General features: G+C 46.6%; 1 protein-coding gene across 4 annotated transcripts; it reads left to right on the plus strand.

Moving 5' to 3' along the window:
• Positions 1-138: 138 nt before the first annotated feature.
• On the plus strand, positions 139-26,507 carry INCA1 (inhibitor of CDK, cyclin A1 interacting protein 1). 4 transcript variants are annotated; one of them, XM_028702792.2, is made up of 7 exons: positions 139-405; positions 9,114-9,248; positions 13,986-14,090; positions 15,055-15,097; positions 19,277-19,488; positions 22,252-22,450; positions 24,499-26,507. In XM_028702792.2, exons 2-7 carry the CDS (start codon positions 9,208-9,210, stop codon positions 24,649-24,651), a joined length of 753 nt encoding a protein of 250 aa, XP_028558625.2. In that variant the 5' UTR covers positions 139-405; positions 9,114-9,207; the 3' UTR covers positions 24,652-26,507. The 4 variants fall into 4 exon arrangements, with proteins under 4 accessions (XP_028558625.2, XP_028558624.2, XP_028558626.2 ...); XM_028702791.2 differs by lacking the exon at positions 139-405 and adding an exon at positions 5,365-5,711; XM_028702793.2 differs by lacking the exon at positions 139-405 and adding an exon at positions 5,774-5,837.
• Positions 26,508-27,183: the final 676 nt, after the last annotated feature.

Raw genomic sequence — 27,183 nt, forward strand, 5'->3', positions numbered from 1 at the left:
CACGCGGGAGGGGACCGGCCCGGGGAGGGAGGGGAGGGGGCCCGGGGGGAGGAGAGAGGAGACGGGCTCGGGAATGTCGCGAGACGGGAAAAAGTTCCCTGGCCCCTCCTTGGGAGGTGGGCACTTCTTAAAAGGGCAACGCGCCCTGCGCGCTTGGAGAGCCCGGGAGGATGGAGGAGAAGGGCGCTGCTTCCCTCCGAGGCCATCCAGGGCGCAGGGCGATGCGCGCAAGCGGGGCAGGCTCTCGCCCGGCGTCCCAAGGGGAGAGGGGCTGCATGCGCCCCCTCGGAGAGGGACGAGGAGCTTCCAGGTGCTGCATAAGCTGAGCACACGAATGGCAGCAGGGGAAACAGATTCCCACACGGCGCCACAAACAATAACATTTTTTTTTTTTGCTAGTTACAGGTAGGTAGCCGTGTTGGTCTGCCGTAGTCGAAACAACAAACATTCCTTCCAGTAGCACCTTAAAGGTCAAGGTAAAGGGACCCCTGACCATTAGGTCCAGTCGTGGCCGACTCTGGGGTTGCAGCGCTCATCTCGCTTTATTGGCCAAGGGAGCCGGCGTACAGCTTCTGGGTCATGTGGCCAGCATGACTAAGCCGCTTCTGGCGAACCAGAGCAGCGCACGGAAACGCCCTTTACTTTCCCGCCGGAGCGGTACTTATTTATCTACTTGCACTTCATGCTTTTGAACTGCTAGGTTGGCAGGAGCAGGGACCGAGCAACGGGAGCTCACCCCGTTGCAAGGATTCGAACCGCTGACCTTTTGATCGGCAAGCCCTAGGCTCTGTGGTTTAACCTCTGTGTCCCAACAGTAGCACCTTAGAGACCAACTAAGTTTGTTATTGGTATGAGCTTTCATGTGCATGCAGGTAACTGAAGAAGTGTGCATGCACACGAAAGCTCATACCAATAACAAACTTAGTTGGTCTCTAAGGTGCTACTGGGTGGAATTTCTTTTTTACTATTGCTGTTGCTCTTTCTGGATCACCTGTCCTGCAGAAACCCTAGGGTGGTGGGTAGATAATACGTATAAAACCTCTAAGAGATCGGAACATGAACGACCTTAAAACATCATAAGGTGGGCTGGGGAAACCCAGACAGATGGGCGGCGTATAAATAATAAAAATTATGATTGTTATTGAGCAAAAAAAATAGGCCCCTAGAACGCCATAGTATTATGCTTGACCGTTCCGAAGAACTGGCCCACTTGCTGATTTACGTACAACAGACAAACACCGCTGTCGTTATTCCGATTTCTTGCCCGCCCTTCACCCAACTTTGTAAGAAGGCATCCCATACTAAAAGAAAAATTCCAGTAAAAATAGGCAGGGTGATATTCTGTATGTGTTATGATGCAAGGCATGTGAGCTAGAGGCAGAGAAACCCTGTTGTTGGTGAGTTTGTTGGCTCAAGGAAGAGAGTTCTTGTGGGTGTTGTCCTCCCTGCACAGCTCCTGAGCATGTCTAATCCTTGTTGCATTTGGCTGTTGCATCTTCTTGGCTGTTTCCACCCCCACCTCTTCTGGGCTGAGCATCTATTGCAATGTGGTGACCTAGGGTTGCTCTTCTGCGCCCTCATCCCCTCTCCATCACTCTGTCTAAATTACAGTGGTACCTCGGGTTAAGTACTTAATTCGTTCCAGAGGTCTGTTCTTAACCTGAAACTGTTCTTAACCTGAAGCACCACTTTAGCTAATGGGGCTGCCGCCGCGCCACCGAAGCACGATTTCTGCTCTTATCCTGAAGCATATGTAACCTGAAGCGTATGTAACCCGAGGTACCACTGTAACTCGCTTCTTATTTCAAATGCATAATTTATACCTAAAAATACTAGTGTGTTTTTTATTAAATAAAAGCAAAACACACGTAGGCTTTTAGAATTCTGATTCTCCTCTTGTTCCTTTGCAAGATAAAAATAAATCACCAACAACAAAAGCTATTCTCCCTCTCTCTCTATATATATATATCACCAATGATGCATCTTTGTGCCTGCGAAAATGGGATGTGGGTAAAAGGTACATTCATAAGGAAAAGCTCCCAATAGATCTCCCCCCCCCCCAATTATCCACATGTTTCAACCTCCCACGCCTATTGTAAATTTTTATGGCAGTGTGAAACGGATAAATATACAAGGCGAGGGGGGCTTTTAAACAAAAAGGTTCATTTCCCCCCTTTGACTGCCGCACAGCTTTTATTCCAGACAACGCTGCCAAGGAGACCTGCCAAAACCAGAGGAGCGGAGGGCGGGGTGGAATCCTGCCCTAACTCAGCCCACTACTGGAAAAAGCATAGTGAAGTCAGGAGGAGCACAACAACGCAAGATTAGCTCTGCTGGATCAGGCCAAAGGGGGCCATCGAGTCATCATAGAATCATCACAGAATCATAGTTGGAAGGGACCCTGTGGGTCATCCAGTCCAACCCCCCACAATGCAGGCATGTGCAGCTATCCCTTTACAAGGATCGAACCTGCAACCTTGGCGTTATCGGGTCCGAGGATCCTTGGGGCAGGTGGACTCCTCTTCCTACATCTCTCCAGTCGGAGAACTGTCCATTTATTCCTGCAAATCAAGCAATTCCTGATCTGCCAGAGGACCTCTCCTCTTACTCCTTGACTGCTAAGCTTACTCAGGAGCCTTTGGTGCGGCGCTTTGTCAAAAAAGCTTGTGAGTGACCTTTATCTATATGCTTTTTCGGGAAGGGCCTAGACAAGGAAGGCAGGGCTGTGCTGCTGCGTTAATCTGCCTAGGGCTCCATCTGCTGGAATCCATTTGCACAGCTAAGTGAGGGGGAAAGGAAGGCGGATGCCAAATGTGAGCACCCTGAGCTTTTCAAAGGAACAAGTGCCACTGTCTACTCCTGTGTAAACCTGTTTACTGCGTTCTCACATGGGAAAGTTGACTACCACTGCTACACCACTGATTTATACCAGGGCCTAATAGGCCAGGAGGCAGCGATGGCCACCAATTTGGATGAATGTAAAATATTATTAGGCAAATAAATGACTAACAGGGCCAGCACACCTGTTAGGCAAGGTGAAGCGACTGCCTCGGGCAACAGGATTCACAGGAGCAGCAGATCCCAGTGCAAGCCTTTATTCCAGCCTTGTTCCTGATGTAGATCTTCACTCACCCCATCTTGCCTAGCAGGGAGGGGGCGCCATTTTGTAGTTCGCCTCAGGGGCCAAAATGTCTTGGGCCGGCCCTGGCTATCAATGGCCACTCTGGCCACAATGGCTATGTTCTTAGAATAACAGAACCATAGAGCCGATAGGGGCCGTGAAGGTCATCCAGCCCAACCCCCTGCGATGCAGGAATCTCAGCTAAAGCACCCCGGACAGGTGGCCATCCAAACTCTGCTTAAAAACCTCCAAGGAAGAAGAACCCACCACCTTCTGAGGGAACCCGTTGCACTGCTGAACGGCTTTTACTGTCAGAAAGTTCTTCGGGATGTTGAGTTGCAATCTCCTTTCTTGTCACTTGAAGCAATGGGTTCGAGTCCTGCCCTCCAGAGCAGGAGAAAACAAGCTTGCTCCCTCTTCCATGTGATAGCCCTTGAGATAAGTGAAGATGGCTATCGTATCTCCTCTCAGTCTCCTCTTTTCCAGGCTAAACATCCCCAACTCCTTCAACCGTTCCTCATAAGGCTTGGTTTCCAGGGTCTCCCTCCTCTGCACACCTTCCAGCTTGTCAACATCCTTCATAAATTGTGGCGCCCAGAACTGAACACAGGATTCTAGGTGGATCTATGACTCATCCCTCTATGAATTAAAGAAATGGTGGGCTCTCATCTGGTCGGAGGCCTCTTGTTCTTTCTGTGCTGCCCTCGGTTACAACAATTCGCACACAAAGTGGAAACCGGCTGCTGGCTGAGGCTTGTCGGGGAAGGTTTGCTGGGGGGAAAACAAACAGTGCAGGAATCAAATCCCAGGTAATGACTACGGCCCTTGATGGCAGGAAACTGTAGGGCAGGAAACGCTCCTGTGGCGCTCACGGAGGTGGCCGCAGCAGGAAACAGATGGACAGGAGTTGGCACCCGCCGCCGTGTCAGCTGGAAAATGCCATTCATTGTGGGTGCAGGCTTTGTGCTCGGATGCTAAGTCCTGTTGTTGTTGTTTAGTCTTTTAGTCGTGTCCGACTCTTTGTGACCTCTTGGACCAGAGCACGCCAGGCCCTCCTGTCTTCCACTGCCTCCCGCAGTTTGGTCAAACTCATGCTGGTAACCTCGAAAACACTATCCAACCATCTCGTCTCCGTCGTCCCCTTCTCCTTGCGCCCTCCATCCTTCCCAACATCAGGGTCTTTTCCAGGGAGTCTTCTCTTCTCCTGAGGTGGCCAAAGTCTTGGAGCCTCAGCTTCAGGATCTGTCCTTCCAGTGAGCACTCAGGGCTGATTTCCTTCAGAATGGAGAGGTTTGATCTTCTTGCAGTCCATGGGACTCTCAAGAGTCTCCTCCAGCACCAGAATTCAAAAGCATCCATTCTTCGGTGATCAGCCTTCTTTATGGTCCAGCTCTCACTTCCATACATCACTACTGGGAAAACCATGGCTTTTACTATACGGACCTTTGTTGGCAAGGTGATGTCTCTGCTTTTGAAGATGCTGTCTAGGTTTGTCATTGCTTTCCTCCCAAGGAGCAGGCGTCTTTTAATTTCGTGGCTGCTCTCACCATCTGCAGTGATCATGGAGCCCAAGAAAGTAAAATCTCTCACTGCCTCCATTTCTTCCCCTTCTATTTGCCAGGAGGTGATGGGACCAGTGGCCATGATCTTTGTTTTTTTGATGTTGACCTTCAAACCATATTTTGCGCTCTCCTCTTTCACCCTCATTAAGATGTTCTTTAATTCCTCCTCACTTTCTGCCATCAAGGTTGTGTCATCTGCGTATCTGAGGTTGTTGATATTTCTTCCGGCAATCTTAATTCCGGTTTGGGATTCATGCAGTCCAGCCTAAATCCTAGGAATGTATAATTGTACAGCTAGAAGGGTCATCTAGGTTCATCTAGCCCAGGGGTCTGCAACCCGCGGCTCCGGAGCCGCATGTGGCTCTTTTACACCTTTGCTGCGGCTCCGGGGCGGATACTAGCGAGGGGAGGAGTCGCATTGTGCGCCCCGACACTCCCCACTGTGGCGGGCACTGTACTGGCTGTGACGTCGCATGGGGGCGGTGCGTGCGTTAGTCACGCACCGTCCCGATGTCACCTTCCCGCCCGCTGTCAGATTGCGGCTCCGGAGATATATTTGTTTTAAATGTCGCAATGGTTTTGCGGCACCCAGGTTTTTTTTCTTCGGAAACAGGTCCAAGTGGCTCTTTTTGTCTTAAAGGTTGCAGACCCCTGATCTAGCCCATCCCCCTGAAATGCAAACTGTGTGGGAGATCTTGTCCCTACACACTTGCCACTCCGGGGGGGAAACACTCCACATTTCCTAAGCATCTTCATGCAAAGCCTGAGAGCGTAATGGAGAGCCATTGTGAGGGTGTTGGACTAGGACCTGGGAGGCCAGTTTGGATCCTCCTCACTCGGCCATGAAGCTCAGTGTGTGACCTTTGGCCAGTCCTCATCTCTCCGCCTCACCTGCCTCACCAAATGGGCAGGGGAGGTCTCCCTCAAAGAATTCTGGGAGTTGTAGTTCAGTCCTCACAGAGCTGCTGTTCCCAGTCACCTCCGACAGACTACACTCCCCAGAATTCTCTGAGGGCGCAGGGAACGGGGTACGAATGTGCTTGAGCCCCAAATACAAAACAAAAACTCCTCCATTTCTAGGCTTCATCCTAGAAAACCAGGCATACATAATCTGAGTAATTACTTCTTCCGTTTGCCTGACCAGCAGCAATCTTGTTAGTCCCTCGTTTAGGGCTCTTTTCTCTTACATATCTGAGGAGAATAACGGCCCCCATTGTTTTCCTCATCCTCTCCCTGGCGGCCTCTGTTTCCCTCACTTTTTCCTACATATTTGGGAACAAACTGCCCCTTCCCTACTGTTTGGTAAAAGTTGCCCCTCAGCCTTTTCCCCTAACAATTTGGCCGCCACACACCCTTCTTCTTTGTTTCTCCTCCTTCCGCTCCGGCCATTGTTTCCCCTTCTTCCTTTCCACAGCCTCCGTTTCCCTCATTTTCTCCCCACCTTCCTCTACCCCCACAACCCAAAATGTCCCCCCTCTGCTTATAATTACAGCACATCTTGCAAGCTGTTCCTTCGGTCTGTTCTGAGGGAAAATATGGGGAATATTTGACTGAGGAGGAGCTAGCCCAGGAGAGAGGCAAAAAGAGATTTAGCCGCTGTCCCGCCCCACAAAGACATGCCCCACTTTCCCCCTTGAACCATGTTTTTCCTGTCATCCCCACATCCTTTAATTTCCTTATCTTTCTCACTTAAGTCCCTCATGTTTCCCCCAAAAAGCTGCCCTGTGGCAGTTTGCCTTGTTTTCTATCCCTTCCCACAGCCAATATCCAGCGCCTTTCATTTTTCCCGCCTCCCTCTTTTGAGCAGCCTGAGGTAAATCTGTGAGGGAAATTGGGCCAGCACAAAATGGAGTCACCTTTGTACCTTAACATACTTGAGAGACATCACTAAAAAAAATATGCTTGACTCTATCTATCTATCCATCTATCTATGAATGGCCATCCTGTCAGACATTCTTAGCATGAGGAGAAATATCAACATGAAGAGACCGTAATGCAGTATTTTTTTTGGAAGCTGCTTCCATGAAGAAAATACTTGCCTTGAGGGATTTGTCACAGGGAGGGTGAAGTGAGGGGTACAAAAAGGTTATTTGCCTTGGGCAAAGGTAACAGGCAAGAAAATGAAGCAGGATTTTCTTGAAAAAGTCTTTGCTTAAAAAAAAATGGCGGTGGTGGTCAGGTCGTGAGGCGTCCGGTGGTTGCCATAGATCGGTGTTTATTGGGGTTACCTTCAGCAGAATGCCCTACAAAAACCAACTGCCACCCATAATGTAACTGATCCATTGCGATAATAAATAATTCTCTAACAATAATTTCACTGAGGTATCACCAAAGGGGCATATTTTATACATTGGGACAGGTCATCTTCCTATTAATAGTTCAGATTTAACATTAAATCCTCACAGGAGGAAGGTAGTAGCTGTGGGTTGTTGTTGTTTAAAAAAATCTCATTTATTAATTTTTCACAAAGAAAAAAGAGCTTTACACATTTTAACATAAACCATAAGTTACTTTATCGTTTGACTTCCTGTCCCCCCCCCTTCCACGTTTCCCATATTTACTCTTAAATGGTGCATATTTTGCCTATACTATTAAATGCATACAATTTAACCTATTTATCTTAATAATTCACACTGTTGCTCATATTTCAAGTCCTGCTGACATTTTCATCTTGCTATAACAGTTCTTTAAATAGTCAGTAAATGGTTTCCGGTCCTCAAGGATTTCTTTGGCATTTTGGTCTCTCATCTTTGCTGTTCACCTTTCCAGTTCCATGTACTCCATCATTTTCAAAAGCCAATCTTCCTTTGTTGGAACCTCTCCTTCTTTCTATCCTTGGGAATACAATCTCCATGCTGCTGTTGTTGTGTACAGGGTGGTAGCTATGTTATGTGGGTTGCAAAAAACCTTTTACAGTGGTGCCCCGCAAGACAAATGCCTCGCAAGACAAAAAACTCGCTAGACAAAAGGGTTTTCCGTTTTTCGAGCTGCTTCGCAAGACGAATTTCCCTATGGGCTTGCTTCGCAAGACAAAAAAAATTCTGGGTTTGAATTTCTGTGTGCTGGGTGGCTGGGGGAACAGTTGGGGAGGGGTTTGCAAGAATCTGGAAGCTTGTGTGTGTTTTTCTGCATTTTTATGATCTGTGACCATTGGGCCACTCTGCTGTTTTTTAAAAAAAATCTGGGTTTGAGTTTTGAAATGCTCTTTACAGTATGTGTGACTTTAAAGAGCACTTAATAAACTCTTGTTGTACCAAATTTGGCTTTGTTTGGACTTTTTTTGACCATAGGAACGCATTAATTGATTTTCAATGCATTCCTATGGGAAACCGTGCTTCGCAAGACGAAAAATTCGCTAGATGAAAAAACTCGTGGAACGAATTAATTTCGTCTTGCGAGGCACCACTGTATTCTGTGAACCGCCCTGAGACCCTGGGTATAGGGTGGTATATAAATTCAATTAATAGTAATAATAATAATAAAAACCCCTGCTTCCCACAGTGTATAGCAGAGCTTTCCAAACTGTGTCTTATAACACATAAATGATAGAATCTGCTCCCAAAAAGTGTAACGATGGCCACCCGTTCTGACAAATTCACGGCTAATAAATAAGGCTACTAGTGGCCTCCATTGTCACAGACCACTTTTCTTTTCTTTTCATTTCTTTTCTTTTCTACTTCTTCTTATCATTATTACAAATAACAATAATAAATAATAAAAATGTGTACACACCTCCAAGACCATTCCATTGTCACTATCCAACCTCCCAAAATTTCAACACCTCTTGTGATGGTTTGACCCCTTTCCGTTTTAACAGCACAAATTCTGCAAATACTTTTCACATCTCCTCAAAATCATTTCTCCTGCATTTCTCCCGTCTTACCTTAATAGTGCATGCTATTAATAGCTAAATCCCACACCTCTTTATACCATTCTTCCATTTTATATTCCCCTTGCCCCTTCCACTTCCTAGCTGTAATAACTCGTGCAGCCGTCAATAAATTTGTGAGCAAGTCCTTGCTAGCCTGCGAACCTTCCACCCCATCATAAATCGATAACAATGCTACCTCTGGACTTTCGGTCAGCTTTAACCCAATGGTTTCTGTTATCTCCTTAAACACCCTTTGCCAAAAGTAATTGTACATATTTGCACCCCCACCACATGTGAACGTAAGTCCCAGAAAGGCCACATTCCTCCGAGACCCAGTTACTTGGAATCACAAGTGGTTCTTGTGCTCAGGCTTCCATTTTGGGGTATCTGCTTGGCCGTTGTGAGAAAAGGGTGCTGGACCAAATAATTTTTTTGGCCTCATCCTGCAGCCAAGCTCTTATTGTGTTGTACACCAAGGAATAGTGAAAATTATAGAGGAATGAAGTGCCGGTTTTGTGTGTTCAGTGTGTGACTCACAGATGGTTGCGATTCCTTCCAGGGTAACTGACAAGAGGACAGAAAGTGTCGTTGCGAGTCAGACGTAGGAGAACGGAAGAGCGGATCCTCCAGGCTTTAAACCAGCCGGTTGCGCTATGGAAAGAGAGAGCAGCACTTCTTTCATGCCCTTTGTTAAGTAGGTTTCTTTCGTTTGCCACACGGTCAAAGGCCTGGAAACGATGCCTTATGAGGTCAAAGGCCTGGAAACGGTCAAAGGCCTGGAAACGATGCCTTATGAGGAACGGCTAAGGGAGCTGGGCATGTTTAGCCTGGAGAAGAGGAGGTTAAGGGGTGATATGATAGCCATGTTCAAATATATAAAAGGAGGTCATATAGAGGAGGGAGAAAGGTTGTTTTCTGCTGCTCCAGAGAAGCGGACACGGAGCAATGGATCCAAACTACAAGAAAGAAGATTCCACCTAAACATTAGGAAGAACTTCCTGACAGTAAGAGCTGTTCGACAGTGGAATTTGCTGCCAAGGAGTGTGGTGGAGTCTCCTTCTTTGGAGGTCTTTAAGCAGAGGCTTGACAACCATATGTCAGGAGTGCTCTGATGGTGTTTCCTGCTTGGCAGGGGGTTGGACTCGATGGCCCTTGGGGTCTCTTCCAACTCTATGATTCTATGATTCTACTTTCCCACTTCCCTTGCTCTCTGTAAGATGAAAATCCCCAAATACTATTGTCAGCGGTGGTCTCTAAGGATAGAGAACCCTCCGCAAACCATAGTTTCAGGTGTAACACCAAGCCACAGTTTGTTCCAATTGTAGTTTGCAAACCAACTTCAAAGCATGATTTTTAGCAGGTGTCTGAAACAGTGTCGTTCAATGAATGTGAATGTGAACTTATTTCTTTATTTTGTTTCACAAACTTTATTTTAGTTATTTCATAAAATAGAATTTATTTATTTTATTTATTTCATAAGATACACTGGTTGGTTGTAAAAATAAATAAATCTCAAAGCGGTTTACAAAAGATAAAACAACAAAAGCAATAAAAAAACCCCTCAGCCCTACTTTTAACACATACAAAAGTTATGAAATCAAAGCAGATTAAAATTATGTCAACTTTCTAAATATCTGGTAGGTAGGCTTATCTCAACAGGAATGCTGTACAGTGATGGCACCTGCTTGATCTCAATAGGCAGGGAGTTCCAAAGTGCAGGTGCTGCCACACTTAACAGTCAAGTTCCTTCTAATGTGGAACGGGCATCGTGTGGCACCTGTAGTAGCACCAATTCTGCCAATTAGGCACTCATGGGTTCAGACAATCTCACAGGTAAGCTTGTCCCAAGTTGTTAAGGGCTTTATATACTAACAGCAACGCCTTGAACTTGGCCCTGGCACAAATAGGGTGCCAGTGCAGATCTCTGAGCACAAGTGTCAGATGCGAACAAGGCCTCCCTCCTGTCAGCAATCATGCTGCAGCATCCTGCACCAACTGCAGCTTCTGGATCAAGCGTGAAGGATGCCTCGCATAGAGCGCATTGCTGCAGTCCAGTCTTGAAGCAATCAACACATGATCTGCTGCGTCAAGGCTTCCCCAGCCCAAGAACGGCCATTGCTGTTGAACCAGCTGCAGTTAGTAAAAGGCGCTTGCAGCCCTGGCCTGAGGCTACTACCAGAGTATCCCGGGACACAGTGGATACAGAAGGACCCCAAGCTGTGAAGCTGCTCCTTCAATGGGAGGGCAACCCCATCGAGTGTAGGCTGGGCTGACTCACGGCTGCGAATGACTGGGCAAGGCAAGAGTTAGTTAGGACTGCAAGAGGGAGAAGTTAGCCTTTTAAAACTTTATCCAGTGAGGTCATCACACCAGATCTGCAGGAAGTCCTGCTGCTGCAGCTTTATTTAGCAGGGTGTGGAAGTGATAAAACAGCAATTTGGGAAAGTGTAAATAAGAAGCCGTAGGCAAAAGTTACCAGCAGGTGGCAGAGAGAAACTGAATTGGGAGATGTGGAGGTATTTACAGGAATCAGAATAATCCTCAATAACCCCCTATTTTTCTCCTGGAGGCTAAGAATAGCCTCTCATTTTGTATAAAGGTTGCCATTGTGTTTTTGAGATGCTGGAAAAATCTGTGAAATGTCTTGCTCTCTGAGATGGTTTCCTTACTGAGGATTTTTCAATTCAGCGTTACTTCTGCGCAACCTTGAGATCTGCAGTCTGTGTTACATACATCAGGCGGTGTAGAAATGTAGAATAATTTAGCTAAAAAGCGAGGGTGGGGGAATGTTAAACAGTGTCTAGAAGAACAGCCTAAAAGTCTTGAGAAGAGGAAGCCAGGTGCCCTCCATCTTTCCCAACATCAGGGTCTTTTCCAGGGAGTCTTCTCTTCTCATGAGGTGGCCAAAGTCTTGGAGTCTCAGCTTCAGGATCTGTCCTTCCAGTGAGCACTCAGGGCTGATTTCCTTCAGAATGGAGAGGTTTGATCTTCTTGCAGTCCACGGGACTCTCAAGAGTCTCCTCCTCCGGCTGGTCTACTAGGGCAAATGGGGCACACACCCTCACCAGTCACCATGGTATACTTCAGAACCAGGAGTGCCAGCTTGGCACCATGACTGTGGGTGCCTGGGGCCATGGGTACCATGCAGCATGCATGGCCTTGAAATTTGAGGGTGCTCATCCCTTTCATGGGGAATTTTGTGTGTGCTTGGGCACCCAGGGCCCCAGAGAGTTGGCACCTATGCTCAGAACATATCAAATGGGGTACTGGTACCTCAGTGATGGTCTAGAGCAGTGGTTCTCTTTTCTTCTTCTCTGGGCCACACTTTCAGAATAAAAATTTGCTTGCCACACCAATTTTTTTTATTGATACAGTGGGAAACAAAGACTCCTAGCAGTGCTTGATTTATAGCTTAGAACACAACTGCGGGACAACCAGGAAGTATAGGACAATGCAGCTACGTAACAACATGAATCATTCCCAAAAAATAATTATAAACGAGCTTCTTACATATCTACCTTAAGTATGTATGCAAACCCAATGAGAGGTATCAGCTTGCAGTATCACTTGATGCTTTTGCTGTCATTTTGAAAAGGTATCTATCCATATTCTGTAAATGAATAAAAATTGGCTACTAGGCTACACTGAAATGTTTAAACGTTTCTGTGATAGTCCTTGAATCTTCCTGCCACACTTTCCATCCTCTCCTGCCACACCAGGGTGGGGCAACACACCCTTTGAAAACCACTGGTCTGGGGTGGTACTGGGGGGGGGTTCCCTAGGGGGTGCTAGGAAGCTTCCTAGCACCCCCCCAGGGACGCTGGAGTAGCAAATGGCTATCAGGCTTTGAAAACCTGGTTTTGCTGGCTCAAGTTAATCCAATAGTTTTAACTGGATTTTGACTTAATTGTTCAATTAATCATTACAGTGGTACCTCGGGTTACATATGCTTCAGGTTCCATACGCTTCAGGTTACAGACTCCGCTAACCCAGAAATAGTACCTCAGGTTAAGAACTTTGTTTCAGGATGAGAACAGAAATCGTGCTCCGGCGGCGTGGCAGCAGCAGGAGGCCCCATTAGCTAAAGTGGTGCTTCAGGTTAAGAACAGTTTCAGGTTAAGTACGGACCTCCGGAATGAATTAAGTACTTAACCTGAGGTACCACTGTACTGTTTCGAATTCCATTGTGTTACTACCTTCCTTGGTGGGTTGTGCAAACTGCTCTTCTGAATAATGCTTTTTATAGGGTCTGGGACATGGGAGGTTAGTGTATGGAACCAGGGAGGCGTTGGCCCAAAAAGATTTAGGAGGAGGTCTAGAAGGAGGCTTCTCCTATATCTCTCTGAAGCCCTGAAGCCGTTTGATCATGAACTATTTCAGTGTCTGTGGGCAAATGGTTTCAGTTTCTTTTTTTTAATCAACATCCAGTGCTGTAATAAAAAAAAAAGAGGTTGGGTAAGTAGCAATTAAACAAGCAGCTTCTATATAAACCCACATAAATTAAATATTAATTTGTTAACTTCAAAGAGTGCTGGGGGCAAGTAGGAAATTGGCAAGGCATGGAGGAACAATGAGACACGGCCCATCCTCTGAGGAATAAATAAGTTCCAAAGTCTTCCTCGTATATATTTCTAAGATCTGCTGGGCTGGAACACTCCTTGCATTTAGCTGTTAACTCTTAACAAGCCACTAGGCTAGCACATACAAAGGTTGTAAGGATGCTTGGAAAATATATATGATCTGCTTGGTTATCTCATCATCCTGTGTTAGCTGTACCTGAAAGGTGAGCTGATATTTTCCAAAAGGAACTTGCGTTTTCTGCCCCTGCAATGCCAACACAGCCTTTCTCAAGTTCCTTTTACAGCAATGATATTCCCCTAGCTATGCATCTCTGCAGAAAAGGATGCAGATTTGGAGGGGTTCCCATCAAAGTCATAATAGTCATGACTCGGTGAAATATAAACGCAGCCAACAGGTAAGTTGTTGGAATCCATGCTTTGAATTGCCAACGAAATGTTTGTGCTGGTCTCTGCATAAAGGTAAAGGTAAAGGGACCCCTGACCATTAGGTCCAGTCGTGACCGACTCTGGGGTTGCGGTGCTCATCTCGCTTTACTGGCCGAGGGAGCTGGCGTACAGCTTCCGGGTCATGTGGCCGGCATGACTAAGCCGCTTCTGGCGAACCAGAGCAGCGCATGGAAACGCCGTTTACCTTCCTGCCGGAGCGGTACCTATTTATCTACTTGCACTTTGAGGTGCTTTTAAACTGCTAGGTTGGCAGGAGCAGGGACCGAGCAACGGGAGCTCACCCTGTCACAGGGATTCGAACCACCAACCTTCTGATCGGCAAGTCCTAGGCTCCGTGGTTTAATCCACAGCGCCACCTGGTCTCTGTTTACGTGTGATGTAATCTGCTCTTTCTCCTTTTCAAGACAGTCCAAGATAGTCAGCAGATACCAACAAGAAGGAGAAGCAGAGGCTGCCAGCTCTGACTGTTCAGATAGCAACATTTGGGATGGTCTCAGCCAACAACCAGGGTAACACACACAGTACTGTGCATAATGGTCCAAAATACAGACACAATCCTTTCAGGAGAGCTTTTTTTTTTTTTTTTTTTTTTTACTAATTCCCCTCCATCGCCTCCACCCCCGCTGGTCCATAACTCAATACAAAATAAGGATGTTGTTTATGTCAGCATATCATTGCACTTTGGGCTACCCCCCCCCCCGAAACATTCAGCTACTTCGGTCATCAAGGAGCGCAGAGGAATGTGCAAAGCGCATGCAAATGCCTTTGCAGATTCTGATCCGTTTGCCAGGGCAGCCACTGAGCTGCAATATCAAAGTTGCAATAGTCTGAAAAACCAGCCAGGATTTAATAGTGCTGTTACGTGCTAATCCAATCTTGCGATAGACTCCAGGGGTTGCTGCACTTACCCAGGTTTCAGTTTCCTTGGAATGGAGGCCATCAGAGACCGTGGTGTCTTTAGGATATATGGTTTTATTGACACATATATACAACCTGAACATAGGATGGAAAGGGCCACACAGCATCAACACACAAGTTTTTGGTCCTTATTGGCATGAATATATATGTTTGGAGACATGTGAGCATTGACTGCTGGAGTGAGTTGGAGATAGGTCAAGGAAGCTAGGCTTTATTTATTTGTTTGTTCAAATTATGCCCCACTCTTCCTCCCAAAGGAACCCAGGGCAAAATATAATTAAAAGTTTAGTGTTCTGCATAGTTCCTTGACCATCACTGTGGTTAGCAGGAGCCAAGCACTTATTAAAAAATAAACAAATTATACAAATGTATGTCTTCAGAACAGACAGCCTCTGTTTAGTGAAATTTGGATTCTGTGCACATAGCATAAACCCATCCCTGTGCTTGTTGACTGCCAAGGAGTTGCATCCCCCAGCCCCCAAGTTATGAACGTAATATATAAGAGGCATTTTGAAGTAAAAGCCAGTGGTACTTAGTTGCACATTTATCTTTCAGCTCCTGCTGGATGGAAGAATATAACGAGGCACCGTCCCTGCTGGTAAGTTTTCATGGATGGCAAGACGAGGCTTCCTTTGAAATCATTTGCTTCTTTCCTGCGGAACTAATGCCCCATGTAAAAATAGGAAAATGCAAATAGAGTTTGCTCTGATTAGTGAGCTCAGCTGTGTGTGTGTGTGTGTGTGTACTTCCCTTTGCAAACCTCATTTGCTCTGTGGAACCTGAAACCTTTCCAGCGGGAGTGTGTGCACTGCAGAAAAGATGGAAGGTAATTTTACATGGAGCATTCCAGACACACTGAGCATTCCTGCACGCAAATTACGCTGGGGGTGGAGATACCTTGCTGCTCCACCAGCAGAACAGCTGCCGTATCTTATACCCACTCAGCCCAGGAGGGAAGGGGGAAATGCAGAGAACCAGGCTGCACACACAGCCATAACTCACCAAAAGGGGCTGTGCCAGCGACGATGCCATCTTCCCACAATGTGCTCAGGCACATTCTGGAGACAGGCACGGGAACTTGCCCTCCCACAGTAAGCAGTGACAGCCACCAACCTGGATGGCTTTATAAGAGGATGAGGCATATTCGTGGAGGAAGAGAGGGCTATCAATGGCTACTAGCCACAGTCGTTGTGTTTTACCCCCACAGTCGGGGGCAGCGATGCTTCCGGATACCAGTTGCTGGAAACTGAGCAGGCGAGAGTTGCTCTTGTGCTCTAATCCTGCTCGCAGGTTTCCCACAGGCATCTAGGTGGCCACTGTGAGAACAGGATGCTGGACTAAATGGGCACACTCTGGCCTGATCTAGCAGGCTTTTCTTATGTTCTTATGTTGGGTTGGAAAAGGTGGACCAAGCACAAAGTTCCCAATTCCCTCTTTTCCCCTACCAGTTTAGAAGGGAGGGCTGGGGCTGGCAAGGGTGTCTTGCCCTCCCTGTCCAAAAGGCTGCAGGCGACGTCCTCTTGCTTCTTCTTGTGAGCCAGTTCCTGACAGTGATGTCACTTTTCCCACCTTAGAGAGAGTATAGATTCTCCTCACCCCCTGCTCTCTTCGATGAGGCTGGGTAAGAGGCTGCTTCAACACAGTCTGCCTCTCCGCTCCGAAACCTGTTCCCTCTTACATTCATCTTGCAAACAACATTCCTGGCTGCCCCCACAGTTACAGGAATAACACAAAAATGATACGTATGGCAATTTCTCATGTTTTGGGTGTGTGACAGCAGCACTGCCACCTCTCAAACATTTAAAAAAATAAATAGATTGATTGCTTTGCAATTCTAATTCAAATCATGGTAGCTCCCCACCCCCCAAAAAAACCCCTATTCTCTTTGAAGGGGCGGGACATTCCTGGCAGCCTTTTGCACTTCCAGTTTCCTTGGGGGGAGGAGGTAGGAAGCAATCACTCCTGAGAACAAAAGCCCCAGGACAAAGCACATTTCCTTGCCATTTTCTGTTGTATGTACTTAGCTGTGGCTAAGTACATATGGGCAATAAGAACAGGTTTCTTGGATTGCCACTCACCACCACCACTTTCTCTTGCTTGGAGAGAAGTAGGTGAATATTGCTTTTTTTAAAACAACAACAACAATAAATAAACACAGCCATAAATATTTATTGAGATGCATTTATTGGAGCTTGGGTCTTTCTCCTCACTTATGCTCCTTTGGATTAATTATCTTCCGACATGCACGGCTGTATCTCCAAGTGTTATGATTTCTCCACACTTAGCTCACTGGCTGTTGCTAATTAGGGGTGCTCTTTGCTGAGTGAAACTGAGCTCATTAGGTCGAGGGCTGGCAGGTTAGCTGGCGCAGGGAGAACCCCCCTCCCTCCCTCCCTCCACACACCCCGGAAACTTGCTTCTGAATGAGGCACTGGGGTCTCACGCCAGGGAACAAAACCATGGCACAAACAGTCTGTGTCCTCAGTATATATTGATTGATCACCTGAGGGTTTTAAGGGGGAGATTCCTGGAGGTGAGCCTCTGGGGAAAGTCCTCCCCAGGAAGTTTTGCTTTGGGTGCACTTTTCTTTGGGTGCAACTGTCTTTGCAGGGACAGTTTCCACTCCTCTTCCCCATTCAGAAGGGAATGTAAACTCGCTTCCTCCCCCCTACCTTTCTTCTCTGGCTTCTCCTTGCCCAGTGGGCTAGCGCAAGCCCATCTGAGGGCGGTCCAGAGCTGCCTCTGAAAGGCCCAGTTGGAGGGGGCTGATTGAGGCCTCCCGAAAGGAGCAGGCAGGTGGCAACTGTACAGAAGGGGGCGAACTCCATCAGTCCCCCCCCAGAGCGCAATGGCATTCACCCACTCATGTTGCCCAGCAACAGGCATTCTCTGAGGCAGACTGTTCTGATTTTGGAGGTGGTACACGTGACTAGTAGACTTCATCACCTTATCCTTCACAAATGTCTCACACATCCCTTTGAGGGCTGTCCACATAGACGGCCATTACTACATCTCACAGCAGCAAGTCCCATAGTTCAACTTTCTCTGCTCCCCACCCTACACTTAGCTCTCAGGCAACAGTGGCCACACCCCGCAAACAGCTTTGACTGGCCAGTTAAACCAGGTGAGGTCTTGAACCCTCGGTGAATTAGGGGCTTCCCCTGCATGCGAAGACAGGCTCGGGTGGATCCAACAGTGGGTCCAACGGTCAAGAAGGCTGTGCTGTGGAGGGAAGTGAAGGGCAAATGGGGCTTGTCCGTCTGGGAAGGGAGCCCATCTGGTAAAAGGAAAACTCTGACCCTAAACCTCCACTGCCACGCGGGAAATTTTCAGGAGAAGAAAAAGCTGAGGAGTAAACCTGAAATATACTTGGAGTCGAGAGTGGATTTCATGCTCTTTATTCAGCTCATAGTGGTGAGGAGGAATGGAAATTCCCCCAGAATGTCTGCTTTATATACATTATTTACACAATGGGCCCCACGTGATTGGCTAATTCCGGGATTCTCCTGTAGGCCGATCAGGTTGCGGATTCACTTCCACCTGGAGCTGGATTGGGTGGCTCCTGTGGACCAATCAGACTGCTGCATTCTGAGTCCTATTGTTCTAGGACCAATCAGACTGCTGAATTTTGGATCCTGTTCAACTCAGTACATAACAAAACCTGACACAAATGCAGAGTGGAGTCCCTAAGATGGTTGGATGGTGCCTTGTACACCTCCTTCTAGCAACTCCTTCAGTGCCCAGTGTCTTGTTCTGCTTTCCTTTGGACCACATAAGTGAGGCCGAGAGGGAGATCTTGTCATCTGGGCAGCCAAGGACCTCCAGACACACTGCCCAGACTTGTGCCCTGGGGTGTTCACTTTAATGCTGCTGACACAGCAGTTTGACTTCACCCCTCCATTGTCTCTCCAGACAAATGGATGCCGATGACAACAACAATTGAGAAGAAGCGGTTGCCTTAGTCTGTTCTGAATCTCCCAACATTTAGCTTCATTGGAGGTCCCTGTGGGGCTCTTGCATTACGAGAGAGGGAAAATAACTGCTCTCTGCTCACTTCCTACACACACCAAAGCATAACTGTATACACCTCTATCATATCCTGCCTTACCATATTTACACACTGAAAAGTCCTTGAATGTTGCAACCTTTCCTGAAAAGGAGAGCTACTCCATTCCCTTGATCAGCTTGGCTGCCTCTTTCTGAACCTTTCCCAGCTCCACAATATCATTTTGAGGTGAGGTTACTAGAACTGCCACTTGATTAAATAAATTCCACTTTGTTAATCAGCCAGGTAGTCATTGACTGATCATTAATCAACTGATTTAGATCTGCACAAATGTGCATGTGCGAAAAACAATGTCTTCCGAGATAAATAAAGCATACTTATCTACCTTGTAAAATGATGCACCCAGCCACCTGCAGTTTTTATAAGTACTTGGAATAAAAATAGCGAAAATCTGCTGAACAATTAATTAAAGGCAGCATCTTAGCTGATGGGAATGATTTTCATTGATTAGTGTGACTAATTGGCTAATCAGTGCAAACTTATTTTAGAGAAATCAAATATCAGTTGTAGGTGCAATAAATTTTCAAGAAAGAAAGATGCTTGTGAAAACCCTTTGTTCTCTGAAGTATTAATCTGCTCAGTTGCCACTGAAGATGCACATTCCAGCTTTGGTCATTTCTGCCTCTGCGATCGTCATCATCACTACCACCACAAAATAGTAATGTCGTTTAATGAACCAGTGCCAAATTCTTGCTTTCTCTATCCCTTCAGACATCTGGCTGCGTAGTGCAAAGGCCTGGTGAGGGTGAAAGAGACCCTTTCCCCTGGCAGATTATTTCAACCACACAGAAACTCCCGTCGCCCAAGGAGCTGTGCCGGAAGAAGAGAAGGGGGCCAAAACGAAAAAGACTTGAAAATGTCAGAGCCTTGTCTGTTTGCTATCATCTGGAGGAACTGAGGCGGCGGCAAAGCAGCATGGACGAGTAAGGAAACAGACCTTTTGTCATGAATGGGAAGTTAACTTCTGACACCCCAATCACTTGCTAGGGGTGGGAATCACTCAGCATGGTTCTCTGAGTCCCCTTGGGGTCCCAGGGCCCTTCCAGACAAACTGTTAATTGATAATGCATCCTGATTTGTTCACACAGAGGGATTTGACAAGTTTGGCTATTAAGTCATAGAAATGTAGAGTTGGAAGAGACCCCAGTGGTTGTCTATTCCACCCCCCTGCAATGCAAAGAATTCCTGACATTTGGCCACCCAACCTCTGTTTAGAAATCTCTGATGAGGGAGAGCCTGCCAGCTTCCGAGGGAGTCAGTTCTGTTGTTGAACAGCTCTTACCACCAGAAAATTCTTCCTCAGGTTTACCTTTCTTGACATTTGAATCCATTGGTTCCTACCCTCTGCAAAACAAGCTTACTGCTTCTTCAATGTGATAGCCCTTCAGATATTAGACATTCATATATTCATATCCTCTCACGGTCTTCTCTTCTCCAGGCTAAACATCCCCAACTCCCTCAACCATTTTTCACAAGGTTTAGTTTCCAGACTCAGCCGCCCTCCTCTGCACACATTTTCTTTGCCAGTGTTGTGTCAAAGGGACCATTATCCCACAATTCCATTGCATTTCCTTGTCATTTTTCTTATGGCAAAAAGTCTGATCTTTAGAGGAAGTGGGTTTGCTGCACAAGCGCACCAAAACCACGACAATGGCACAACCTGAATTTGCCAGTATGTGAATCCCACCCCAAAATCATGAAAGCCTGGCAACACCTTCTCTGTTGTACTCTTGCTTTAAGTCTGGACCGCAGAGAAGTAGAGAACACACCTCTGGGAATCGCACAATCAAACTTGGGAAGGTCCAAAGTTGCACTGCAAAGCCTGTGCAGGGCTGGTTGGCATCTGTCTGTCTCAGGAGACAACAGAGGAATGCACCTTTGTGGGGAAAGTCAAACTTTAGGAAAGCTACCACACCTGCTGTGGCTGTAGAGACCGATAAAGGAGAGACATGTTTTGTTTTGTTTTTGTTTTTTAAAATATATATTTTTATTATTGTATTACAAAACAATTTACATAGAACATAAACAAAACAAAAAAAAACAACAACATAAACAGACCATAGACACTGACTAACAACACCTCATTTGACATTACATACCCTATTAACTTCTGATTCACCTCATTGTGCTTTTTAATACCTTACTAGTCTATACGCGCTTCATTTTTATTAATCTTTTCAGTTAATTATCGGGGGGGGGGAATTACTTTATAATTTCCTTAAACTTCAAGATTCAATCCAAATCTGTCAGGAAATTTGTGTGGTTACAGTACTTTTAAAGATATTCTTTGAACATTGTCCAATCTTTCCTAAATTTCTGGTTAGAATTTCCTCTTATTCTCCCAGTCATCCTTGCAAGTTCTGAATATTCTATCATCTTTGCTTGCCAATCAGTTTTTGTGGGGGATTACATCACTTTTCCAATTTTTTGCTATTAAAGTCCTGGCCACTGTGGTTGCGTACATAAAGAGGGTTCTGTGGCTTTTTTGTATATCGATGGACATAATGCCTAACAAAAAGGGCTCAGGGTTTTTTTTTGAAACGAGAATTTAAAGATCTTTTTAAGTTCATTGTATGTCCCAAAATTCTCTTATCTTCGCACAATCCCACCACATGTGCATAAAGGTACCAATCCCTTTTTTGCATCTCCAGCAAACATCAGAGCTTTTCTTGTACATCTTGGCCAATTTGGCCGGGGTCAAGTACCATTGGTTCAGCATTACATTTTCATTACATTTTCTCTCAAATTATAACATGCAGTGAACCTTATGTCTTCTCTCCACAGCCTTCCCCATTCATTCATATATATATTATGTCCAATATCCTGGGCCCAACAGATCATAATTGATTTTACCTCTTCCTCCTTGACTTCCCAGTGAACCCTTCTTGTTTGTCTATTCTTAATCTTTCATTAAGTTGGAAATATTGGAGCCAATCTCTCAGATATATACGAATTTCCTCAAAACCCTTTAGTCTCAGTTTATCCCCCCCCCTTTAATAGCATTTTATATGTTGCCCAATTTCCCTTCATATTTTTCTTATTACCTGCCACAGCTTCGATGAGATCCAGCAAGGGATTTTAGGTTCTAGCCGATCTCTATATTTAATCCATGTTTTATATAAGGATTTTCTTTTTATATGGTTTAAGAACCCTTTGTAGACTCTCACCTTATCATAAACTAGACGTGGGGAGGGGAAGCACTCAGCTCCTAAAGTTTTAAAAACAGAACTTTAGACACAGTGTGGTTATAGAAAGAGGAACTGTGTTGCTTGTCCCTAGCTACGTCTGGGCTCTGACCAGTAAGAATCGCTATGGTTATTGTATATTATCTATGTATTTCATCTTGTCTTTGTAAGCAACCCTGGAAGCTCCATTGCAGGGTGGCATATAAATATTTTATATAAAATTCCTGTGAAACCAGCACACTCTGTCTTCCTGATGGCCGTGATAACACCGAGATGGGGTGAAAACTGCATTTTCCCAGGAGCAAAGTATTTCATGTTGAATGCTTGGGATATGTTTTCCTGTAACAGAAGTACTCCCTTGAGGAAACTTGCCTGGATCCCATGCAGCAGCTGAGTAATAATAACCGAGGGAATGATTGCACACAAAGATAAATATGCAATCCGGAAAAGCCTTAAATGTCAGCATTCCAGCCTTTGCAAATACCTGTTTTCTGTTTAAAGGCTGAAAAAGGCTAAATGGGGTGGGCTTGTCCCCCAGCCATTCTCCGAAGGAGCAGGAGGAACTGCTGACTCGCCCACAAAAGTAACGTGCCATGATGAGGATGATGAAGAAGATGCCCTGAGCCCCTTCAGCATCCTGAATCCATCTTTCCAGCTCTATGAAGAGCACCCAGTCTTTGGCGAATGCAGCAAGGCGCAGGTAAGCTAGAATTACGAAGCCACAGAAAACAAGGGTGCAAGCTGCTCCCCACACCAGAAAGATGGTGCGGCAATGGGACTCTTGCCTCTCAGTCTATTCTCTCATGATCGGAACAGAACCACCTGCAGCATCACAAGGAGGCAAAATGGACCCACGCACCATTTCTCCATCAGGGCAAGCAAAATGTATTCTCACAGCCCAAGGACAATGTCTTGTCAGGAAAAAGCACTCAAGCAGGGCACAGAGCACAGCCAGTGATGGGCGTGGCTGGCGAGAGGAGACCTGGGGAGGGGCGTGGCATAGGGAGAGCCCCAAGGACCAGATGGAAAGGCAGGGGGTGGGGGGGCATTCAACCCAACTCTTGAGGTTCCCTGTCCCTGAGTTAGAGCCTGAAGGAATACTAAAGGTAAAGGGACCCTGACCATTACGTCCAGTTGTGACAGACTCTGGGGTTGTGGCGCTCATCTCGCTTTATTGGCCAAGGGAGCCGGCGTACAGCATCCGGGTCATGTGGCCAGGATGACTAAGCCGCTTCTGGCGAACCAGAGCAGCGCATGGAAACACCGTTTACCTTCCCGCCAGAGTGGTACCTATTTATCTACTTGTACTTTGACGAGCTCCTGCCAACTTGCTAGGTTGGCAGGAGCAGGGACCAAGCAACAGGAGCTCACCCCATCACAGGGATTTGAACCGCCGATCTTCTGATCAGCAAGTCCTAGGCTCTGTGGTTTAACCCACAGCGCCACCCGAGCAAAGTTAAAAAGTGGAGAAATTCCTTTCATGGATGAGCAGAGAGATTCCTGCTCCTGGAGGAGAAGGTAGCCTTTGTTCTGCCATGCTTTTAGGTGAATTAAAAGGCATGTGGGTGTTTAGAGACATCCAGAGTTGCATCGTGGTTGAGCCAGTACGGTGCAGTGGTTAGAGATACCTGACTAGGACCTGGGAGATCAGGGTTCAAAGCTCCACTCGGCCTTGAAGCTCACTGGGTGACCCTGGGCCAGTCCCTGCCTTCAGCCTAACCTACCTCACAGGGTTGTTGCTGTGGGGATTAAATGAGGTGGTGGAGAACCATGTACGCTGCCACCTTGAGCTCCTTGAAGAAAATGGTGGGGTGTGAATGCAATAAATAAAATAAATAAACTGAGAGAGGTGGCTGCAGAATCTGTGGGTGGTTTCAGATAGCCACCATTCCCCTGCTAGGACTATTTGTCGCTTTCAGTTGCCAGGTGATGGGAATTAATCTTAGCACCTTCCATTGAGTGATGCTTGCTGAGTCTTAAAGTTCATTGAATTCCCTTATTCAGCCAAGTTTCCCCTGTGTTTGTATCACTGCAAGAAGTCAACATTTGTTGGGAAAGGCCAGTTATTTGATTTCCCACTGTGAAGTAGAAGAGGTATGGAAAACTTACCTAGTTGTGGTGTTTAAATTAAAAGGAGCTGTTGGTTTGCAACTACTCCCTGCCATTCTAGAAGAACATCTGCTGGATCAGACCCAAAGGTGCATCTAGCCCAGAATCCTGCTCCCCAGAGTGGCTAGCTAGGTGTCTCTGGGAAGTCCAGGCTACAGCCCCTCCCCTGTGTCCCTCCCCACAACCACATCAACTTGTGATTGACAGCTGTGATGGCTGGGCAGCAAGATTTTGTCCAGGCCCCTTTCAGTGCCACCGCTGCACCTCATGGCAACAGATTCCATACATCTGCTCTTCATTCTGTGCAAAGTAACACTTTTATTTTGCCTGTCTTCAACCTACGGCCAGTCCACTCCACTGAGCGATGGAGGAGAGGACCACCAGTGGCTACTAGCCATGATGACTGTGCTCTGCCTCCACAGTTTGAGGCAGTCAATGCTTCTCAACAGCAGTTGCTGGAAACCCCAGGAGGGGAGAAGGGGCTCTTGTGGTTGGGTCCTGCTTGCTGACTTCCCACAGGGCCACCTGGCTGGCCTCTGTGAGGACAAGATGCTGGACTAGATGGGCCCCTGGCCTGATCCAGCTTATGATGAGGCAAGGGCAGAAACCTGCCCGAGTAACAGCTAGCTTCCCTTACAGGTCCTTTATCCAGAGTGGAACCCCACTGTGAGAGAGCAGCTGAGGATCCCTGAAGAAAGCCCTGTGATCTCCTACACGATGGCTACGCAGGACAGGTACCAAGCCTCAGTAGGCTGCTTCTACAGGGGATTCAAACTGCAGTCGGAGGAATGACCCTGATGGCGTATGTAGCCAGAGCTTGCGTGCTTGCGTGTGTGTGTGTGTGTGTGAAGGAAAACCTTTCTCAAAGCACTAATAGCCTGCGTGGGCGGGCGGGAGATGACAGGCTGCTGCTGCTGATCCATGCATACTGAATTAACAGGCAGGAACTGGGAAATGAGATGGAGAAAGTGAGGGGGTATATAATATCTCGAAAAGACCTGCCCTGTTTGACTCCTGCCCATAGCAACTCCCCCCAGTTCTTTGGAAGTTTATTTTATTTTAGCAACAATTCTGTGACCTTATTTGCTTCACACACACACATGTCTAGAGGGAGTTTGCTCTCAGCAAATGTTCCACTGTCGGCTGGGGCGGGGGAATAAAGAGGGGGAGCCACTGCCATGGGAGACATCAGGAGTGTTTCCATAGTAATGCAGCGGAAGAAGTAGAGAGGAGGCCTTGCTTGGATCTAGCTCTGCATTCTCCTTCCCTCCCTCCCCATAGAGCGTAGGTGTGTGCTGTGCCGTGTTTATTTGGAATGAAAACCCCACCAGGCAGCTTCCACTAGTCTGGAATCTTTTCCCCTCTCGCCTGCAGCTCTCAGGTCTGGTAAAAGACCATTCTGGGACGCTGGAGTTCATACAAAGTACCTGGCTGATCTGGGGGGCTCTTTCCTTCCCACACACCTCTTCCCCAAATTGGCAATTTCTTGCTTGGCCTTTCAGCAGGAGCCATCTGCCCCCCATTCCCCCCCCCCTTGTATACATTGAGAAGGATAACTTACAGTAAATTGTGCCCTTCTTTTTCTTACAAAAGAGCCAGGGTTATGCTTATTCTGCTTTGACAAGATCTGTCTGGGGGAGTTTGCTGCATCTTCCCATTCCAGCAAATGTGATGCCAAAGGGGTCCCTCACTGACCTCTCACTTCTCTCACATCACTTCCTTCTCACCTCCAACATGAATTATAAATGCTTCTGAGACTGACCAAGTCTTTGTTGCAAAGTGTCTAGCATGCCACACTGCAGACCAAACTGGTGGTGGAGGAGGAGGAGGAGGACGAGGGAGGGAGCCTTGTTTCCCAGGTTCCCCTTTTGATGACTCAGAGCAAAAGAGATAGAAGTTTCATTGAATTTTTTTCTTGTTCTGCATGAGGGTAAATTGTTGTCTGCCTGGGGCCAAATTGATTCCAAGAAGCTCAGGATGAGGGGCTTAGAACTGCTTCACAGCCACCTCAAAAGCCAGCCTGAGTTGATAAACAGCATTCTGCGATCATTAGCAATAATATGGAATGTCGAGTCCAAACACTCCAACCATGCCCCAAAGCAGTGGTTTGGGATAGAATTTAAAACACCAAAAATGTTTTATTTGGGGGGGAAACCCTATAAACACAATCACCACCAGGCTTTTAAATGTATGGCTGCAATGTTTCTGAAATGCAGGGAATCTCTTTATAGGATATTTCAAATGTTAGCTTTTGCACGAGGCCATTCACAGGTGCTTTCATTACAAACTGTTCCAATCTCAGAAGGGTTCTGTGACCCACAGACCAGGCAACAATACCTTGCTAAAAAATTGTTTTTAACCAAAACTCCCAAACCTGAACTATTTTATGGCAGCCAGTAGCTCTAGAGTACAAAGCTTTTCAAACTGCTCACTGATAACAGTTAATACATGGGTAGTATAGCTGTGCTAGGACATAAAAAAACAACAACACAACCCAAACTGCAGTATTGGCTGCATCTCTTGTGCTGCATTAATGCAAGTTAATGTTGAAATACCATTAATGTGAAAGGAAATGCTGTACCATTACATTTAAAAGGTAGAGTTTCAGTTGTTTTAACTTTCTATTAAATGCACAGTGTGTGACCAGACCGTGGTTGTCATTGTTGTAACTGGTTTACTCTGTCTATGACTGGGAATATAATATAATAATAATAATTTATTATTTATACCCCGCCCAATTGGGTGGGCTTCCCCAGCCACTCTGGGTGGCTTCCAAAAAAAAAAAAATTAAAATACTGTAATACATCAAACATATTAAAAGCTTCCCTAAACAGGGCTGCCTTCAGATGTCTTCTAAAAGTCTGGTAGTTGTTGTTCTCTTTGACATCTGGTGCGAGGGTGTTCCACAGGGCAGGCGCCACCACCGAGAAGGCCCTCTGCCTGGTTCCCTGCAACCTCGCTTCTCACAGGGAGGGAACCACCAGAAGGCCCTCGGAGCTGGACCTCAGTGTCCGGGTAGAACGATGGGGGTGGAGACGCTCCTTCAGATATACTGGACTGAGGCCGCCTAGGCTAAAGCTTTCCTCTGCTTTGATAAGGACTTGAGTAGAGCCCTGTTTGAACCATTTAGTCCAGACTTTATCAACCCTCACAGTGTTTTTTCTGCCTACAACTACCTTCAGCCCCAGCCAGGGACTTGTAGGCCAAAACACAGTGAGGACAACAGGATGAGGAACATCCAAAAATCTGTTTCCCAGTGGCCATCCAGGTGGCCCCTAAGAAGCTCACAGCAGCCCTCCCATTAACTTCTCCCCAGCCAGTGCC

This window comes from Podarcis muralis, chromosome 13 (genome assembly GCF_964188315.1).
Source record: "Podarcis muralis chromosome 13, rPodMur119.hap1.1, whole genome shotgun sequence".
NCBI lineage: Eukaryota > Metazoa > Chordata > Lepidosauria > Squamata > Lacertidae > Podarcis > Podarcis muralis.